The sequence below is a fragment of the Gobius niger genome, assembly GCF_951799975.1.
Source record: "Gobius niger genome assembly, chromosome: 18".
Taxonomy (NCBI): Eukaryota; Metazoa; Chordata; class Actinopteri; order Gobiiformes; family Gobiidae; genus Gobius; species Gobius niger.
The window spans coordinates 11,445,905-11,463,730 of record NC_136869.1 but is presented as its reverse complement, the minus strand read 5'-3'; the positions used below and the strand labels follow the sequence as shown (position 1 = coordinate 11,463,730).

Here is a 17,826-nt window from a genome sequence, read left to right as displayed (position 1 = left end):
TGGATGCATTTTTGTCGTAGTTTTGACACTAATTGCGTGTTTTTGTCACTCTTTTGATCCTCATTTCTGTCTTGTTTTTGACTCTTTTTGGACGTGTTTTTGTCGCTCTTTTGATCCTCATTTACATCTCGTTTTTGTAGCTTTTTTGTCACGTTTTTGTCAGCAGTTTTGTCAATTTTTGTCAATTTTATGATGCTTTTTTTGTCTTGTTTTCAACTCGTTTGAGCTCGTTGAAACTTTATGGCTCGTTTTTGGTACTCTTTTGATCCTCATTTCTGTCTTATTTTGACGCTTTTTGGACCTGTTTTTGTTGCTCTTTTGATCTTTATTCACATTTCTTTTTGACGCTTTTTTGTCACGTTTTTGTCAGCAGTTTTCTCGCCTTTTTGTCGCTGTTCTGACACTATTTTGCCTCTCTTTCCAAGAAGCTCTTAGATGTGGGTGAATATTGTATGGGTGGCTATGAGCCCGGTTAATGTGCTGCGGTTAAGAGCCTCAATATGAAATATGGAGCTGTGTTTACACGCCTTTAGACCAACAGTAGAACGCTGGAGTGTTGTCGGTGCATAATGATCAGCCCGTGGACTTGTCAGGGTTGCGCTGAGCGGCCGATGCCCAGCAGTTGTACGCCGTCCTCTCATCTCCTCCTTGTCTCTCCTCTGTTTGGTCTCGTCTGTCACTTCACTCCAACTCTTTCAAGTCTTTTCCTCGCCGTCTCCGAGGCACCGCTCTTTCATTCTGCATTCCTCAGCCTCCATCTGTCCCCGCTCGCATCCTGCCTCGTTTTTTGGCTCCCGCAACCCCAACCCCCCCCCCCTTTCCCCACCAGTTCACCCTTCCTGTTTTCCTTTCACCAAGAATGTGTTGAAATAATGTTGTGTATTTTTTTTCTCTCTCTCTCTGCCTTTGTCTTTTAGTGGTCCTACGGTTTCTACCTCACGCATAACCAGGGACAGAACGGATTTGAGTTTTTCTTCAAGACCAAGGAGCTGAAGAAGAAGTGGCTGGAGCGGTTTGGCATGGCGATGTGAGTGCTGCTGGCCCTGGATGTGTGTGTCTCGCGCGTGACAAGTGATAACAGGGTTGGCATCAAAAGGCAACAGGCAAAACGGCTCGACCGGTTCTTCTCGTTGGAGCACTTGAGTGTAGGGACGCGAGCCAAATGGAGAGACCCACATTAAAGTCCTGGATCTGCCAGTTACGAAGGTCTGAAGGTGCAGAGGAGCAGTTTCAACACATTAACAATCAGGGATACATGATTCATTCACTTCCTTTTCTATATGACTGAACCTTTTTGTGGAAAATCATAAACCTCATAACACCTTCACCGAGTGCATTTTCTCCAGATCAGCTTTACTCAAATGAAAAAGCATATTGTAACGCCTCAAGACTTACAAAGCTCGTCTAAACAAAACCTTTTCCTCGCATTGTCGCTGCATTGTCGTCACTTAAAAAAATAAATAATAATAATACATTTTTTTTGCTCTTTCATCACATTTTTGTCACTTTTTATTGTTCTTTTATGGATTTTTTTGTTGCATTTTTAACGTTTTTGTCGCTTTTTTATCATATCTGTCACTTTCTCGTCAATATGTTGTTGCTTTTGTGTCGCTTTTTTGTCACATTTTTCTCACTATTTCATCGCATTTTTATCACTTTTTTGGTCACATTTTTATCACATTTTTGTCAATATTTTGTCACTTTTTTATCACATTTTTCTCACTTTTTCATCACTTTTTTTTATCACATTTTTCTCACTTTTTAATCACTTTTTAATCACATTTTTGTCAATAGTTTGTCGCTTTTTCATCACTTTTTTGTCCCATTGTTCTCACATTTTTCTCACTATTTCTTCATTTTTTAATAGCTTTTTTGTCATATTTTTTTCACTTTTTTATAACTTTTTTGTCAATATTTTGTTGCTTTTTTCATCACTTTTTATTATAAATTGTAGCTTTTTTCACTTTTTTGTCTCTTTTTCATCACGTTTTTGACGCTTTTTGTCACTTTTTTAATCCCTTTTTTTCACTTATTTATCCCCTTTTTTTGTCACTTTTTGTCGCATTTTCATCCTTGTTTTTTCAAGAAGCTTTTAGATTTGGGTAAAGCCAAACTGGAGAAAATGTGCTCGGTTCAAGTGGGGGTTAAGAGGTGAAGCTTCCAGTGCACATTTTAAACACATCTACATGATTAACAGAGAAGACTGAAATATGAGCAGCCACACTAATACAAGCCTCTCCTGCATTTCTGAGTGTGTTCAGAGAGGGCTAAACTAAAAGGTTATACAGTAAGGCTTTGTACATAATAAGACATTTATCTGCAGAGGACTTCATACACCTTACATGATTGCAGTCATTGTGAATAGTTGTAACAATTCCTTTCACAATGTCAGCCTTAATTTTACATTTTACCGTATTGTCTCTTCACAAAGCTGCGCTGTTCTGCTCAATAATGGCGCCCTTTGTTACGTTGCTGCCCTAAATAAGCTCTTAAGTGTCTATGTCGAAACATTCCCGCTCTGTCAACACAGTCTTGAGCCAAACTGGTGCCAGAAGTGACGGCTGACACACTCCAAACAAACTATTATTTAACCTGCTCACACTGTTGTTGTTAAAGTGTGTCAGACGAAAGCGCTTCAGAGAAAAAAAGACACTTCACAAACCAGACCAAGTCACGAGCGCCGCGTTCCCGGGCCCGTTTCATCCTCAACAGGGGTCCGGCATTTTAATTTCCCATGTTTTAAAGCATGAAATACAGAAGTCCTTCAGTGTAATTAGAAATGCTTTATTCATCAAAGAAGAGCTGAGGAAAGTGAGTGTTGAACAATGGAAGGATGTAGGGCCTCGAGCAGAAAGGAAACAGAGGAGCTGCTGCACTGCCGTTTTCAAGTGCGATTCTGGATATTTTTAGTAAAGAAAGTTGACATAACCTCATAGTTTTTAGCATTTTGGAATAAAGTTAAGGCCATTTTTAAATATAAATGTAAAATACACATAGTATAGCTCACATAAAGGGATTTGAAGTATGTATTCGTGGGTTCCTGATGAGATTATCCGGATCTTGCTTAAAAGTTTTTTTTTTTCATCCTTTGTCAAGTTCAATAGAATATATTAAGTAGTTATCGAAAGCAGGGAAGAGTGACTTGTTATGTGTACCTTGTAATTTTCGTTCGTCATAAAAGGGCATCCGAGGCACACTGTGTACAAAAACATTAAAAGTCCTTTATTAACATGGATAGCCTACACTTTTGGACACGTACACGTCTCTTCATAAGGGCAATAAGTTGTGACAACAAATATCAAGGTACACATAGTAAGTCACTCGTCACTGCTTTTGATTAATTTTTCTGGCCTCATCCTTGATGAGCACCTGCGGACGACATTTGATCTAAACATAAATAATGGACTTGTTTGATGCACTCACCTACGTCTATTCTTCATATTAAGTGGTTATGTTGGACTTCTTAGTCACTTTGTCATTCAACTGTCAAATGTACACACAAAACGTAGCATACTGTAATTTGGAGAGCTGATTAGGAATTGTCTTGTCGACCTTTATTGCATTTATCATCTGCATGTATTGCCAGTGTGTTTTGATCTGAATATTTCTAGAATAATCATCGTCTCCTTTCACACACAATCGCTGTTTCTTTTTTTTATTTAAACACCAGGGGTCAAGTACATATTTACAGTGAGTGCAGACATACTCACACATCATTTCTAAAGCCTGCACGTGCACACTCCCACGTGCACACTCCCACGTGCACACCTACAGCCGAGTCCCCTGGGCCCGAGCACACTTGAGCGTTCACTTGAAGCAGACCTTGCTGGTCGACTTGCACCTCTTTCCTTCACACTTCAAAGAACTGTATCTGTGAAAAATGTTTCTGAAGAATAAATATTTGTTGGCACTGATTACAAAAATATATATATACATATACCCAGCTTTTGAAATGGACGTTGCTTTGAAGCTCATCGAGATACAAATACGACGATAATGCATTATGAAGGTTGCCAACTCATTTTCTTTTTATTTGCTCATAAATGAATTAAGGCAAGACACGGCAGGTAAAATGGAAAAATACAAACTACAACTGTGCCTTTGAAACCTTTGCTTTAGATTACTGACATGCTGTAAACCATTTGTAGCTTTCTATTATCATTGTGCCATAACGTTCATTTATTTACCCCATAGATCCAACATTCGTCCTGAAAACGGCACCAGTAACCACCACGATTTCCGCATGCACACCTTTGATCGGATCACCTCGTGCAACTCCTGCCACATGCTGCTGCGGTAAGAACTTCTCAAAAAAAAAAAAGAGTCCATTATTAAACATTTTGAAAAGGCTGCACTCTTTCCTCTCCACTGTACCTCAGCCTTGCCCTGTGCACACGTGACTGAGCTCCTTTTCAGTTTTGTGAATGGATTTGGTCGCCCAGAGGAGCATTGGAGTCTGTCACACTCTGCTCCTCTTCAAGGAGACGATTATTGCAGCGTGAATTCACCTTCAGAAGATGAAATGCATGCGCAAGTCTAGCCGACGGAGCGGGCTAAGAGCAGCTAGCCTTAGTTTAGATGAAATATTGATTGATCTTTAATTTGCAATTAAAAGAATGAGATAAGAAGAACCAGCAATAGAACACTTGTAATCAGTCCATAATCAGAAGTGGCTCTCATGTCAAGTGAAGCTAACTATGTCAAGTGCTTTGACAAAGTGCGTATGAAGTGTTCAGATATTGTTTATAAACCACAAGTCTTTATAATAACTTAGACTCTCTCTCTGACCCATTTAAATGCGAGGCAACTTAATCAGCATATTAGATGAGGAAGATGGCAATTCTGGAAACCAATATGGACAAAGTGTATACCGTAATATGGACTGGCCCTGGGGCGTGTTTGTTGTACAAAATGTCCTCATATTGTGTAATTGGTCTTTAGATAAGGTTTTATATTTTTATACTTTTATGGGCGAGTAATCCTGGCACAACGTGTTTACAGCTTGTTATTGTTGACCTACTGACTGCTGCTGGAATACATATTATGCACTGTATGCATTTTCTTAAGCTTGATGAAAATGTAGAACAAAAGAAAACAGTGATGAGGAGTGAGTTAATTAGTTTAGGCCTTACTCCAAATGGCATTACCAAGTCAAACAAATGTGGAAGTTTTGAAGAGGAAGATTATCTGCTGTAAAACCAATGCATAGTGTGACCAGCTCTACTGTTTTGTCATGACATAGTGTGGACTTACGGATAAGCTTGCAGTCCTATTGTTCATGGTGATGCTTTTCATGTTTTAGGGGAATCTTCAACCAGGGTTACCAATGCCAAAAGTGTGGACTGGGTGCACATAAGGAATGCCTAGGCCGCTTTGGATCCTGCGGAAAAACAGGTAACACCACCTATCAACCGTTAACAACATCATTATAGTGGATGCATTAAACAATATGCTCTAGTAGGTTCCCCCATAAAAACTTGTCTGTCTTGTTGCATTCAAGCATGTTTGCGTTACACAGTATTCTCAGGCGCTGACTTTTTTTGAGCTTGAAACGCTTTGCTCTTCTCACAACCTGTTACCGAAAAACTAACCAATCAACTTTAAAGCAGTACTAAGTAACATGCTTACCTTATTAAATCCTTTTCATAGTCCCTCTGGGGGAAGTTCAAGTGTTAATGGGATGATTGGGGGGTCTTTCATCTCCCCCTGGTGTCTCTGGCCAGAAAACCACACAATTGCAACTTTCCCTGCACTGGGTTGGAGTCACCAATACACACTAATGGAATCACGAAGAAGCTAACAGGCTAACGGGCAAAGCTAACTGCAGGCTAGCGCCACTTAAACAGTATTTACAGCCAAGTTTGAGTGGAAAAAATCATCTCCATTGTGTAATTGGATGTACAATATCCCTCTCTCCCTTTGTCTTTTTTGTCAGCGTAGTATTTACTCTCACGGACAATTCAGGAGTAAGAAACCGTAACATGCTACGACACCTGCAGTGGCGTTTATGGCCTCTAGGGGCACATAACATATTATTTCTGCCTGATAATGGTCTTAAAAGAGTAAAAGTAAAATGAGCAGGACTGGTCTAGAGGTGACCATGAGTGTTACACAGCTTAGTTTATCAAGTTCATCAGGAAAAGCCACTTTATTTTTGGGACTACTTTTTAAAGGACAGTGCTGTGACATTTAAAAAGTTTGGTTTTAAACATCTACTATAAGTCTCCAACATGCCCTTATTTCTACCCCTCAAGGTTACTCATCAATTCAATCGCTGAGATCCACCAAAAAGCCATCCCTGGACACTTTTCAAAACACAGCCACTTAAAGGCAATGTCAGAGAAGGCCTGCGCGCCGCGTCCCCCAAAGTTTGAAACTCCTTTTGCGCCCAGGAGTTTTTTTTTTGTTTTTTTTTATGTGACATTTTTGAGTGCGCCCCTGTTGTGTGTCTGTCAGTCAGCCGCTGGAGTGGAGCCGTGACAGCCGAGGCTTGAGGGGAACGCATGAGAGCAGGGCCTTCAAAACACAGACGCGACATGACGGCATGAACAGCATGTGCGTTTGTGAAATCAACCCGTGCATAAGCAAAGAGGCGGGTGGAAGACTTCAACATTCATGCAGAAACACAGGTTGAAAGTTGGAGTTGCGAAACTAATTCTAAAATGGGAAACATACAGTAGGTAGTATAAAATGTCTGTGCAAATGAACATGGAAAACAAACAAACAAAAGAGGACTGCTGTACTTAAAAGCCAATGATGCTTATTATATCATTTACTTTATATACAACAAACTGTCTTTTGGCACGTTATAGCACTCACACAGTTTCCTCCAGACTTTAGCTTGTGTTTCAAAGCCTGAGCAGATCTTCTTGTTGACGTGTAGCAGAGCAGGCATCGCATGTTTGCACGGGTTTGTGATAAGCCATTGTTTACCTGCACTTGTCTCTGTTATCAGCTGCTGTTTGCGTAACAGGCTAGAGTTCACTTGAGCAACAGCGGCCCTGCAGAAAGAGCAGCATACACTTGCGTGCAGGCATTTGAGCGTGTGTCGGTGCAGGTACAGTGGGTGTAACCTGTTCCCCTGGGAGCCAATGAGAGAAACCATTGGAGCACAGAGCACAGTTGCACCCCCGCCCGCCCGCTCGCCTCGTTACCTGCTCTATCCCGCCTGTCAGGTAGTGGCAGCAAAACAAACTGCCCCGTGCCGCGGTCAGACACAAGCGTTTGCGCCTCCTCCGCACTAATGAGGGACTGTTGCCTTGTAGCGAGCGCGCCGTGCAAGTGTTGCCGCGTACCCAGCGCCAAGCCGTCACTCACCATGCCTGTTCTCAAACTTCTTTCAGATCCCGGCTCCATCAGACCTCAGGTGAGCCGCCGCCGCCGCTGTGTTGTTCAGCCTCTTCTCGAAAGATTCGCTGCACTTTGAAGACGGCTCTCTCCCACAGCCATTTGCAAAGGGGTGTGGGGGGGTGTGTGTGGGGGGGGGAGAGAGCCAATTGACTGCGAGCCCGACGTGTTGCCAGAAGCAGCAGCGTCTCTTGCAAGCTGTAGCCATCCATCATGTGCTCTGTGCTACGTTACTCCAAATATCTGTAGACAAGGCAGATCCAAACACGAGACAGCGCAGGACATTGATCATTGATTGAAACTTCACTTTGCAGATTGTGTTTCCATGCATCATCGGCGGATTAGCACAGAATGACATCACTTTTTATTCCTGCTGTCAAACACTGCAAGCTAAATAGTTTCGCAGTTTGTTGCGAGAGGAAAGAGTTAGAAAACCTCCAGCACTTTGCATCACTACACTGCTACTTAAATTATGCATTTGGAAGAAAAAAACTTGCATAAATTGAAGTTCAGTTTTATTTTACAAGCCTTTACATGGAGCAGAAATCCAACTTTAAGCAATGTTGTGAGATGTGTAGGAAATCTGTTCTGGATTTGCTACTACAGCCAGAATTTGAGCCAGGCCAGTGAAACCTTTCAGTGAATACTCTGTGCTTTACCTTTCTACATTTCAAAGCACTGACCCTCATAAAACTGCTATTGTCTCGGTCCATTCTCTATTTTCTTTGTAGTAAATGATTGTCAAACAGCCTTGTGATCACCTGAGGGAAAAGTTGTTCATTGTGTTGCCATTGTGTTTGACTCTGTGTAACTTTTTTTTCTCTCCTCCTTTCTTACTTTCTTTCCAGAACAAGGATCGAGACGCAGGTAAGAGACACAGCTCCCTCCACACGCCGTTTAGTCTTTGTTTATGTGCAGCAATGGTACTTCTCAAACTTCTAACTGCTGTCATGCACTGAAGCTAGTCTTAGCGTAGTCTAAGAATCCAGACTTTGCTACTTTTTTCCCTGTAAGGTAACTTTGCAGAGCGGGACAGGAAAGACCAGATTGCAACACTGCTGCAGGGATTCATAAATAATGTCAAAGGAACAGAGTGTAGTGTTGAAAGCAGGGTTTTCAGCTGGTGGGTCTGGACACGGCTTTAGTGATGTTTTAGGAAAAATTTACTTTTTACAAATAGCGCATCAAGAAATCACTTCCCTGCCACAATATTACAGCACTATGGCGTGTTTACTGTTAGCCATCATTGTCAGTGCAAATTTAAGATGAGGCCGCTAAAAGGATTTCTTTCTTTTTAATTTGTATTATTTAGGGCATAGGTAGGAAAGTTTGCGTCATGGATGGCAAAACACCAAGGGCCAAACATCACCAAAGTAAAAAAAAACACAAACATTTTCTACAAATGTTTACATGATGTATGATCAAGTGGGATGTTCTGACAGGAAGGTGAAATCATTCTGACTGTATTTCCTGCATTTATTTTTTAGAGTACTAACAGGTATTTAGTCTCTTATTTGCATAATAATATTTCTCAATATCATCTTGGGGGCCACAGGATTTGTGTTGGAGGGCCGGATTTGGCCCCCAGACCTGATGTTGCCTCTGCCTGATTGAAGGATTGTATTATTTATTAGTTCAACTTTTGCTATAGATTACTGACATGAATTCAAGATAGCTAGTTTTAGTCATTCATGTTGGGGAAAAAATGAAAATAAAAATACCAAAAATGTTGAATCAAAATCAGAATTATGTTTCTCTGTTTAAAGGTGTGGAATCACTGTAATGAGGGAATTGTATATTTATATGGATATTGAACATTTATTCCTATTAGCTTCTACTCCACATATTTTGATGTTGCATGATTAGGCTTTTGCAAACACCTTCTTCCATCAATCTAAACCACATGTGTCAAACACAAGGCCTGCGGGCCAGCTCCGGCCCCTGAGATAATTTAATCCAGCCCCTAGTAAAAGTAAGTCTCAAGCAATGGCCGCTGGCTGCTCTGCTTTATGCCCACGACACTGGGGGCCGCCATTGCTGTAGTACCTCCATATCGCCGCTAGTGCCCCATTGAAAAGCATAGGAGTTTAGACACCTTAAAAACAACTTTAACGCCTGGTTTTAATTTTTTCAACACTAGACTAGATATTCCTCCTGAGATAACGCTGGGTTAGTCACAATTTAAGAAAAACATTTTAGAAATCTCGTACTTAATGAGGGTCGGACTGTTAGCATTGGAGCAGCGCGAGCTACATGTCACGCAAGGGCCGAGTCTACAGTGAAGATACTGCCCGTATGCCCTTTTTAGGAACATGCTTCGTCAGAGCTGGGGAGGGGGAGTCTGTAAATCCGCCATGATTTCCCCCTCGACCGTAGTCATTATGGTAAACGGGGAGGAGTGAGCAGAAGCTGTCCATTTATATATACAGTCTATGGTCTCGAGCCCATTCCTGTGTGGAGTTATGAATGCTCATTGCAGCCACTAGGGGGCAGCTTGAATTAAAAAAAGGAAAGAATTCCACACGTGTCCAGCAGAGGGCACTGACATAATAAGAGATCTGGATATAAACAGTATATTATGGCCACATGGTAAATGGTCAGTCTGCCCCAGGACGGCTGTAGCTAGTAATTTAGCGCCATCGAGTGTGGAGTAAACGGATGATAACTATATGTAGCACATTGAGAAACGTGTGACACTGGCTGATAAAGTGCAATACATGTAAGCCTCTGTTATTTATTAGGCCACAGTCCTTTACATACGCAGCCCGCGACCTTATCCCGTGGGTGATGAATTTTAGCCCACGACCCAAATGAGTCACAAGCGAGTGTGCCCGCATTGTGTCCGTCCAAAGCCAGTATAAATGACTCAAGGACATCCACACATCCATGCCTGGCTGTTACAGATGCCTCAGAGGCAAAACTGAAAGATGTAGTCTTTGTTCAAATTCAAATAGATTGTTGATTATTAATGTGGGTATGGCAGGAGAAGGCACATACTGCATTCTTGGCTTTGTCATGTTTACCTCACCCGTGTTGCCCCCCCCCCCCCTTATATTCTCAGTGAATATGCTCAACGCGCTGCATCCTCTCCAGCCGTGTGTCTAAACTGCACTGAAGCCCTTTAATCTCTCATAAAGCTGCCTTCTACAGCTATTTCTCCACGCCTCCGTCCATTACGGCTCGGAAAATCATTTCTGACTCAAGACGCATTAAAATCAATAGGCGTTTGATTGGCCCCGGCCCGTGGCATTTCATAATATTCCATAGTTGTTTTGTGTCTGTTTTTCAAAGGCGCCCGGGCTAACACACACATTGCTTGTCCTTGCCGCGGATTGGAATGCAATACGTGCCCCCGAGTCGCAATTCTCCATGGCCCCGGTGTCTTCTGAAGTCATACTGAGGCGAGCTCGCACATGTCTCAGCCAGCGCAGTGGAAAAAAGAAGCAGCGGCAAAAGGCGGATAGAGATGTATTAGCTTTCAATACAATGTTGACTTTCCCATTATTCGCCTTTAGCCTTATCCTTTTCTTCACACTCGGAATTGAATGCATTTCTTTTGCCGCCGCTGCATAGAGAAAGATACGCGTATACGTTTCATTGTATTGTAAATGCGAGATAGAGACCGCGGCGTTTGTCCGTGTTTACTAAACGTATTAGGAATGAAATGTTGCGGGGAGTTTTTTTTGTTTTTTTTCTTAACACTGAAGTTTGTCCATGCTTGCTGCCGAATCATACTTAAAAAAAGAAGAAGAAAAAAGTTGCTGCAGTTGCTCAGCTCCAGACAACATTACGTAGCCAAGGAATGAGGTCAGCGTATTGCAGCTTGAATTCACTGAATGACCGGGTTGTTCCTTTTGACAATAACAAAGCCTGGAATTATTGGGAGCAAAAGGTGAAAGAGCGGTTCAGGGAGGCTGAGGCATCATTTTTGCAATGTAAGGGGAAAACAAAACGAGCTTGTTAAAAATGTACCGTCAAGTCAACCCCAAAACAATATATGACAGAGGGAACCAACCAGTATTTTTTTTACGATTGCCCCTGGCACTGGTTAACACCCGAGCGACAGGTATGTGTGTGTTAGATAGCAGCAAAAGGGAGGAGGCTGGGTGCAGGTAGATAAGACTAAATGCTAATGCACTTGCTGGTGTAGGCTTTAGCTGACCCATGAGACACTTGAATCCTGATTTAGCCTTGTTTTGCACCCCAATGCTGTGAGCCTTATCGTATATCGCATTTGTGCACCAGACAGACCTTCTTTTCTATATTTAAGTGATAAAACAATACATGCCACTAGATTTCCTGATACGAGGCCTGTTAACGTTCTGTTTTGCAATACAAATATAAATGCATTGATATTGCAATTAAAGACTTATATGTGGGTCGCAAGTATGCAGAGAAAGGGAGACATGGCACTACAATACACTAGAAATAGCCATTTAGAGAAATCCATCAGCTAAATTCAGCTTATCTTGTACAGTATCTTACTTTTGCACTAGACTGATTTGTTATCTGCAGTCAGATAAAGAGAGTGCACTAGATTTACTGGCAACAGGTGTGTTTATGTTCAGTGCTGGACAATAGTAAAGAAATGTAACTTTTTTTTTTTTTTTAGTTCATGCCAGCCCCACTTTGGATAAATAGAAACGTTTGGAACAGTTGTAAAGACGTTAGAGAGACATGTCGCTGCACATTTAAAGGTCTGAAAGATGTTGTGCTGAGCTTAATTGTAATTTTGTTGTTACCTCTAGGTTTGCCCAAGATGCTCGTTGTCAGGAACTACTTCGGCGTCCCGTGTCCCGCTTCTGGTCCAGCCCTGAACATACAAACCGGAGACATCATTGAACTAATATGTGCAGATCTACACAGTCCATGGTGGCAGGTGAGATTTTGGGGGAAAACAAATTCCTCAATTCATCTACATTGCTGTTTGCATGTCACAGTTAATTTGCCCTATTTTTGGATTCAGACTGTTAAATAAATCCTTTGTTAACCGAGTGTCTAAAGCAGCTATTATTAGGCGTGTGACTGGCAATGGAAAATCTTCAGTCTTCAAGGAAACAAGCTACCATATAAATTGAAATCAGACTTGTTACTTCCTTCTGCAGAAGTCGACCTCACGCAAGCGTTTTTGGTTGATTATTAAAGTCACATGACTTTAAGTGACAAAATCACAAACACAAATCATGCTGGAATTACAAGAAATAGAGAAAGTGGCTATGCCATATAAACATGAGAGGGACAGATTGTGTCTTAACCAGTGTTTATGACACAAATGGACCACAATACTGTATTTAAAGGAGGCGGTCAGTGGGTAAGACTTCTAAAAGTTATTTTCTATCTTTCTCTGCACCTATATTTAAATATTACTATTTGGAGTTAACCATGAGCTATATAAATACATTTTTTCTTCTTTTTCTTCTTTTTCTTCTCTTCTCTTTCTTTTCTCCTTTTTCTTTTCTCTTTCTTTTTCTCTTCTCCTTTTTCTCTTCTCCTTTTTCTTTTCTCTTTCTTTTTCTCTTCTCCTTTTTCTCTTCTCCTTTTTCTCTTCTTCTTTTTCTCTTCTCCTTCTTTTTCTCTTCTCCTTTTTCTCTTCTTCTTCTTGTTCTTGTTCTTCTTGTACTTCTTCTTGTACTTCTTCTTCTTCTTCTTCTTCTTCTTCTTCTTCTTCTTCTTCTTCTTCTTCTTCTTCTTCTTCTTCTTCTTCTTCTTCTTCTTCTTGAGTTACATTTACTCAACTACATTTCCCATAGTAACTTTTTGCTTCTAACAGTAGTTTTCATTACATATACTTTAATTATAGGGCACTTTTCATTCTAAAAATGCAACACAAACTGCTTTACAAGTTCAAATCAAACTGCTTTTACCCAACCCTAGTCCCAGCCAACATAACACAGATAACACACATACCGACACTCATGCACACAAATATTTATCCCCTTTGTATGCATACATTAAAAAAAAAAAGTCTGAAAGACTTGAGTGAAATATTGTGTTGACATTAGAAACAATGATTCAAGTTTTGTGTTTCTTTACTTTACTTTATTTTATGTTGTTGATGCCTACATATACTAATTTCTCAAGTTCTATTTTCACTACTACTACTTTTCTATTTGAAGGACTGCTTTTACTTCTACCTGAGAAACTTATTCTTTTCAAACTTATACTCACCTGCTTCTAACAGGAATATTTATGAACCCAATTATATAGTCAAGTAGCCCACATGCCATAGCAAAGAACAGACTGTGGAGCATTAAAAAAAAAAAGTTTCAATAATATAACCCAAAAACTACATAAATGATATGATGTGGATAAACAAGGCTTGAGATATTAAAACGATGCAATTAACCCCTTTGTATCAGCCCCGCTCGAGCAGACAGCACATCCAGTAAACATTCAATATCCATCACCTTTAGAGGCGGCCGAGCGTAATCGTTTCTGTTCGGGGGGAAGCGTGACAAATCCAATCGATGGCTGTAATTTCATTTCATTCTGCAGCGAGCATCTGTTTACTCTGTCAATGAGAGAGGCCATAACCATTATCACACCCTTAGCAAGGAAGGCAGAAAGAGGCAGCGGGGCGGGACGTCCAGAGAGAGCAGACACGAGTCCCGAGGAGGAAGAGGAGATGGCAGTGACTTCAGAGGAGCCGCCGTCCAGACATATCACTTCAGGCACACTCTTGGGAAGATAGTCCTCAGAGGTTGTGTCCGTGCACAAAAACGCTCACACTGTAACTATGCTATTTAGTTTGAGGGCTCATTTTTACTACACAGCCTTACAAAAAAACACGTATGAGTGAAATTTCACAACTATTCATATAATAATAACTCACAGATTGGTCACAGACTTTCAATGTGATTTAGCTTAGAAGTTCAATGTCCAATAACATAAGATTCAAAGGAATAATAGCAACTGTTCCTTTGTTATATATGGACATAGCAATCATTATTGGACAAACCAGGTGCATTTTAACCTCTTAACCCTCAACAAAAAATGTACCGGGAAACAACAACACAATAAATAAACAAACAACAAAAAATACGACTAAAAAGTGATGAAAAAGCTACAAAAAAGTGACAAAAACACAACACATTTTTATTTTAAAAAACATGACAAAAACACAACGAAAACATGACCAAAAAAAGTCACAATCAGTTTTGAAGCTTTTAAGCTTTCAAATGAGGCTTTACACTGGCCTATGGAGTTCGGGAAATTCCACAGTTATCATGGAGATCCGCCATCTTTGCAGCTGTTACATACAATACATTTCCATGGAATAACATTGGCTAAAAAACAGTATAAAAAGTGGAGAAAAAAAGCCATGGAACAACTCCGTTAGCTGCTGAGTTACTGCTGGTAAATACATCTAACTCACTGTGGTGTCCAAGTGTTTTATATGAACAATAACTCTATGCTAATCTCATAATGCTTAGCAATATGACATCACATTCCCAAACCCTATAATATAGTTTTAACTTTTAGATTTGGGTAAAAAGCCACACTCAGTTCAGGTGGTGTCATAGCAAAACTGCACATTTCCAACACTTAACCATAGGTGACTTTTAGAACAACATTCAGTAACTGTGAATTGTTACAAACGGACAAAAAAGATTTCATATTTGCAAGCAATGTGTGCCTGGGCCTTTATCTTTTTTGTGACTAGAGAAAAACTGGACTGATAGTGTTTGAAAGGTATTTGCTCAAAGCGTTAACCAAGCTCTGCCCAAAGCGCTATGATACAGACACAGAAAGCAAATGTTCACTGCCTGCCCTTACCCTCAATCCGACAGTGCTTCTATCGGTCAAAGAGGCTTCAGATTTCACTTGAATGTTGCACGAATGCTAAAAACTCAATGTGATTTCTTCTCAACTATGGACACAGTGACGGACGGGGTTTTTGTCCCGCATGACTTGAATATTTGGTCTTTTTTTTTTTTTACAAGCAAAATGGCATCAGGCCTCGCACTCTGCTCACTTCAGAAGTCTATTTCGTGTTCATAAATTTAGACACTGAGCGGAGAAAGTTGCTACCTTGGGAGACATAAGGAAGTTGTCTGCCTCTCTTGTTCCTGCTGCTAGAGCTGCTATCTCAACAATGGTTAACCAGAGCTGTAAATTCGCACTGCTGCGTACTGGGAGCTAATTGTCTCTGAATTATGGAGACGGGAGTCAGCCAGATGAACGTAACGCAATTATCTGTGTCTGGTTCCAGGGCAAAATCCTGTCGACAAAAGAGGTTGGCTTCTTTCCAAGTGATGCTGTCAAGCCCTGCCCATGTGTAAGTGTGCATTCCTCCCTATTAGTGTACGAGCTTAAATTTGTACTAGGGCTTGTTGTGGCAATGTGTGTGTGTGCTCAAGAAGATTCCGTGACATACAGAAAAAACTGGCAGCAGGTTAGGTAAGATTTTCCTGGCATGGACACAAAGTTATGTTCCTGGCAAGAAGAAGGAACCCAATGTTTATTTTGATATGAAAAGAAGTGTGCCAAGTTCAAATTTACAGGTTGGGCGTCAATGTGCAAGAATACATTAGAGCATTTTAACTTAAAGAAGAAAAATTCAAAACTATCTGTGTTTGTGGACCTCTAAGACATGTGCCAGCAGTCGAGGAGGTGCCTGCACTCTGGGCATGAGCGACCATGGCTGTTGCTTATGGTACCTTTAAACAAATTGCACATTTGATTCACAATTCTTATATTTAGATCAATAGTGCTTGTTTTGCCCGTGTGGGGCCCCAAAGTTCAATCTTACATCAGGCCACTCTGCTTCATGCCTCGTTCAAAGAATGGCTTACACTCGTATTGCGCTTTTTAAGTCTGTGTTACCAAGTTTCTGAAAGCGCCACACTGTAGTCATTATTCATTCACTCCATACTCGGTGGTGGTAAGCTACTATTGTAGCCGGAGCCGCCCAATGGGGTGGACTGACTTATGATCTTATATGAGTCATTTCTCTTTTAATTAATCCAGCCAGTATCTTTCTAAATGCCACAGAATTACTAACACATTGATAAGCAATAATCTGCTTATTTTAGGCCTGGCTCATTACTAACTTTTTCATTAAAGGTGCATTATGGAACTTTTTATGTGAAAAAAAAAAGGTATTTGTGCATATTTGACCTTTCAGTGACTCAGCGCTTGCATGAGTGCTTAGCATTGCACCTTTACTTCCCAGCACAGAGGCCTCTATGACACTCCAGGACCAGTCGTTTTCAGAGTTTCTGGTAGGTTTTCATTGCTGACGGGGCCAGCAACCCTACAAAACAATTGATCCTGTTGAGCTGTTAAAGGTCGCAGTGATGGAAAGTATAGGCGCCATGCTAACCACTCATGGCATAATGCGCCTTTAAATTTCCTAAAACTTACCTCATCTGACTTAAACCTGCTCTGTACTGTATGTATTCTCTACAGTAAAAAAAAACATCTCATATATATCAGCAGCACTTTGTCTGCCGATGCTGGATCATCTTTTCTCAGCTGTTCGGTCTTATCGATGCTGTGGTAGAGATAAGACATTGCATATCTTTACTGCAGAGATATACAGTAAGGTATACAGCACTGTAAAACTGGTGCCAAGTCTATAATTTTTACTGCCAAAAGATGTAGAATTGATGACTTAATGAAAATACACCCAAACCAATGATTTGCCTTTGCTGCAGGTACCAAAGCCTATCGACTACTCCACTCAGCCCTGGTAAGCTCACAGTAAAAATTACAAAAGTACAGTATGAATAGTGTGATTTGCTTTTTTCGTGACTTGTGTTGTGTTTTTTAGGTTTGCAGGCCCCATGGAGCGGTTCCAAGCCGAGGCGGAGCTCATCAACAGAGTCAACAGCACTTACCTGGTCCGACATCGCAGCAAAGAGTTCACCGAGTATGCCATCAGTATCAAGTAAGTCTGCCACGAAACACTACACAAGGCGAGATGCTATTAGATTCTGCACATTGATCATACCTGATAATATATGCGGCATTAAACTAACGAGCGATGTTCTTCACGTCATAATCACATTTTAAAAAAGCTTGTGAAGTGGGTGAGTTTAGCTGAAATAGTACGGTTGAGAAACTAAGAACACATAAATGGGAATCGTGTGCACTGTAAAAAGTAAACTATTGTTTCAACTTAAAAAATGAATTCAAAAGGCTGCAGAGAAATCTTACGTTAAATCAATACAAATTTACATTGTAGTCGATATGTAATTGTTGATTCTTTAAACTCAGTATGAGAGCTTTAATTCAGTTAACCTGCTTTAGACAAGTCAGTTCATTTGGATTCTTAAGTTGACATAACTGCTTTATACAGTTGTCTGAAGTGAAAAACATCATTTATATCAACTATCTGCAGCAATTTCACAAATGTATCATACTGTTATCAAACTCTTTTGTGCAATTGTTTTAGATCTAAAATGTATTCCATATCAACCGTTTTTAATTGACTCAATGATCTTTACATTTTTTCTACCCACATTAGGCTCTTAA

At 40.6% G+C, this 17,826-nt stretch overlaps 2 protein-coding genes across 3 annotated transcripts in view; both read left to right on the top strand.

The window, feature by feature from the left end:
• Window positions 1–17,826, top strand: part of nrros (negative regulator of reactive oxygen species) — a 326,601-nt gene that overhangs the window by 104,149 nt on the left and 204,626 nt on the right. The gene's annotated exons all lie outside the window — the stretch shown is intronic.
• Window positions 1–17,826, top strand: part of vav3 (vav guanine nucleotide exchange factor 3) — a 107,806-nt gene that overhangs the window by 72,975 nt on the left and 17,005 nt on the right. For both annotated transcript variants that reach the window (XM_079576020.1, XM_079576019.1), the window contains exons 15-23: window positions 918–1,027; window positions 4,195–4,296; window positions 5,303–5,394; window positions 7,344–7,366; window positions 8,196–8,214; window positions 12,096–12,226; window positions 15,560–15,625; window positions 17,007–17,041; window positions 17,123–17,239. In XM_079576020.1, the coding sequence (XP_079432146.1) occupies window positions 918–1,027; window positions 4,195–4,296; window positions 5,303–5,394; window positions 7,344–7,366; window positions 8,196–8,214; window positions 12,096–12,226; window positions 15,560–15,625; window positions 17,007–17,041; window positions 17,123–17,239 (695 nt within the window). The remainder of the gene's footprint in view (window positions 1–917; window positions 1,028–4,194; window positions 4,297–5,302; window positions 5,395–7,343; window positions 7,367–8,195; window positions 8,215–12,095; window positions 12,227–15,559; window positions 15,626–17,006; window positions 17,042–17,122; window positions 17,240–17,826) is intronic.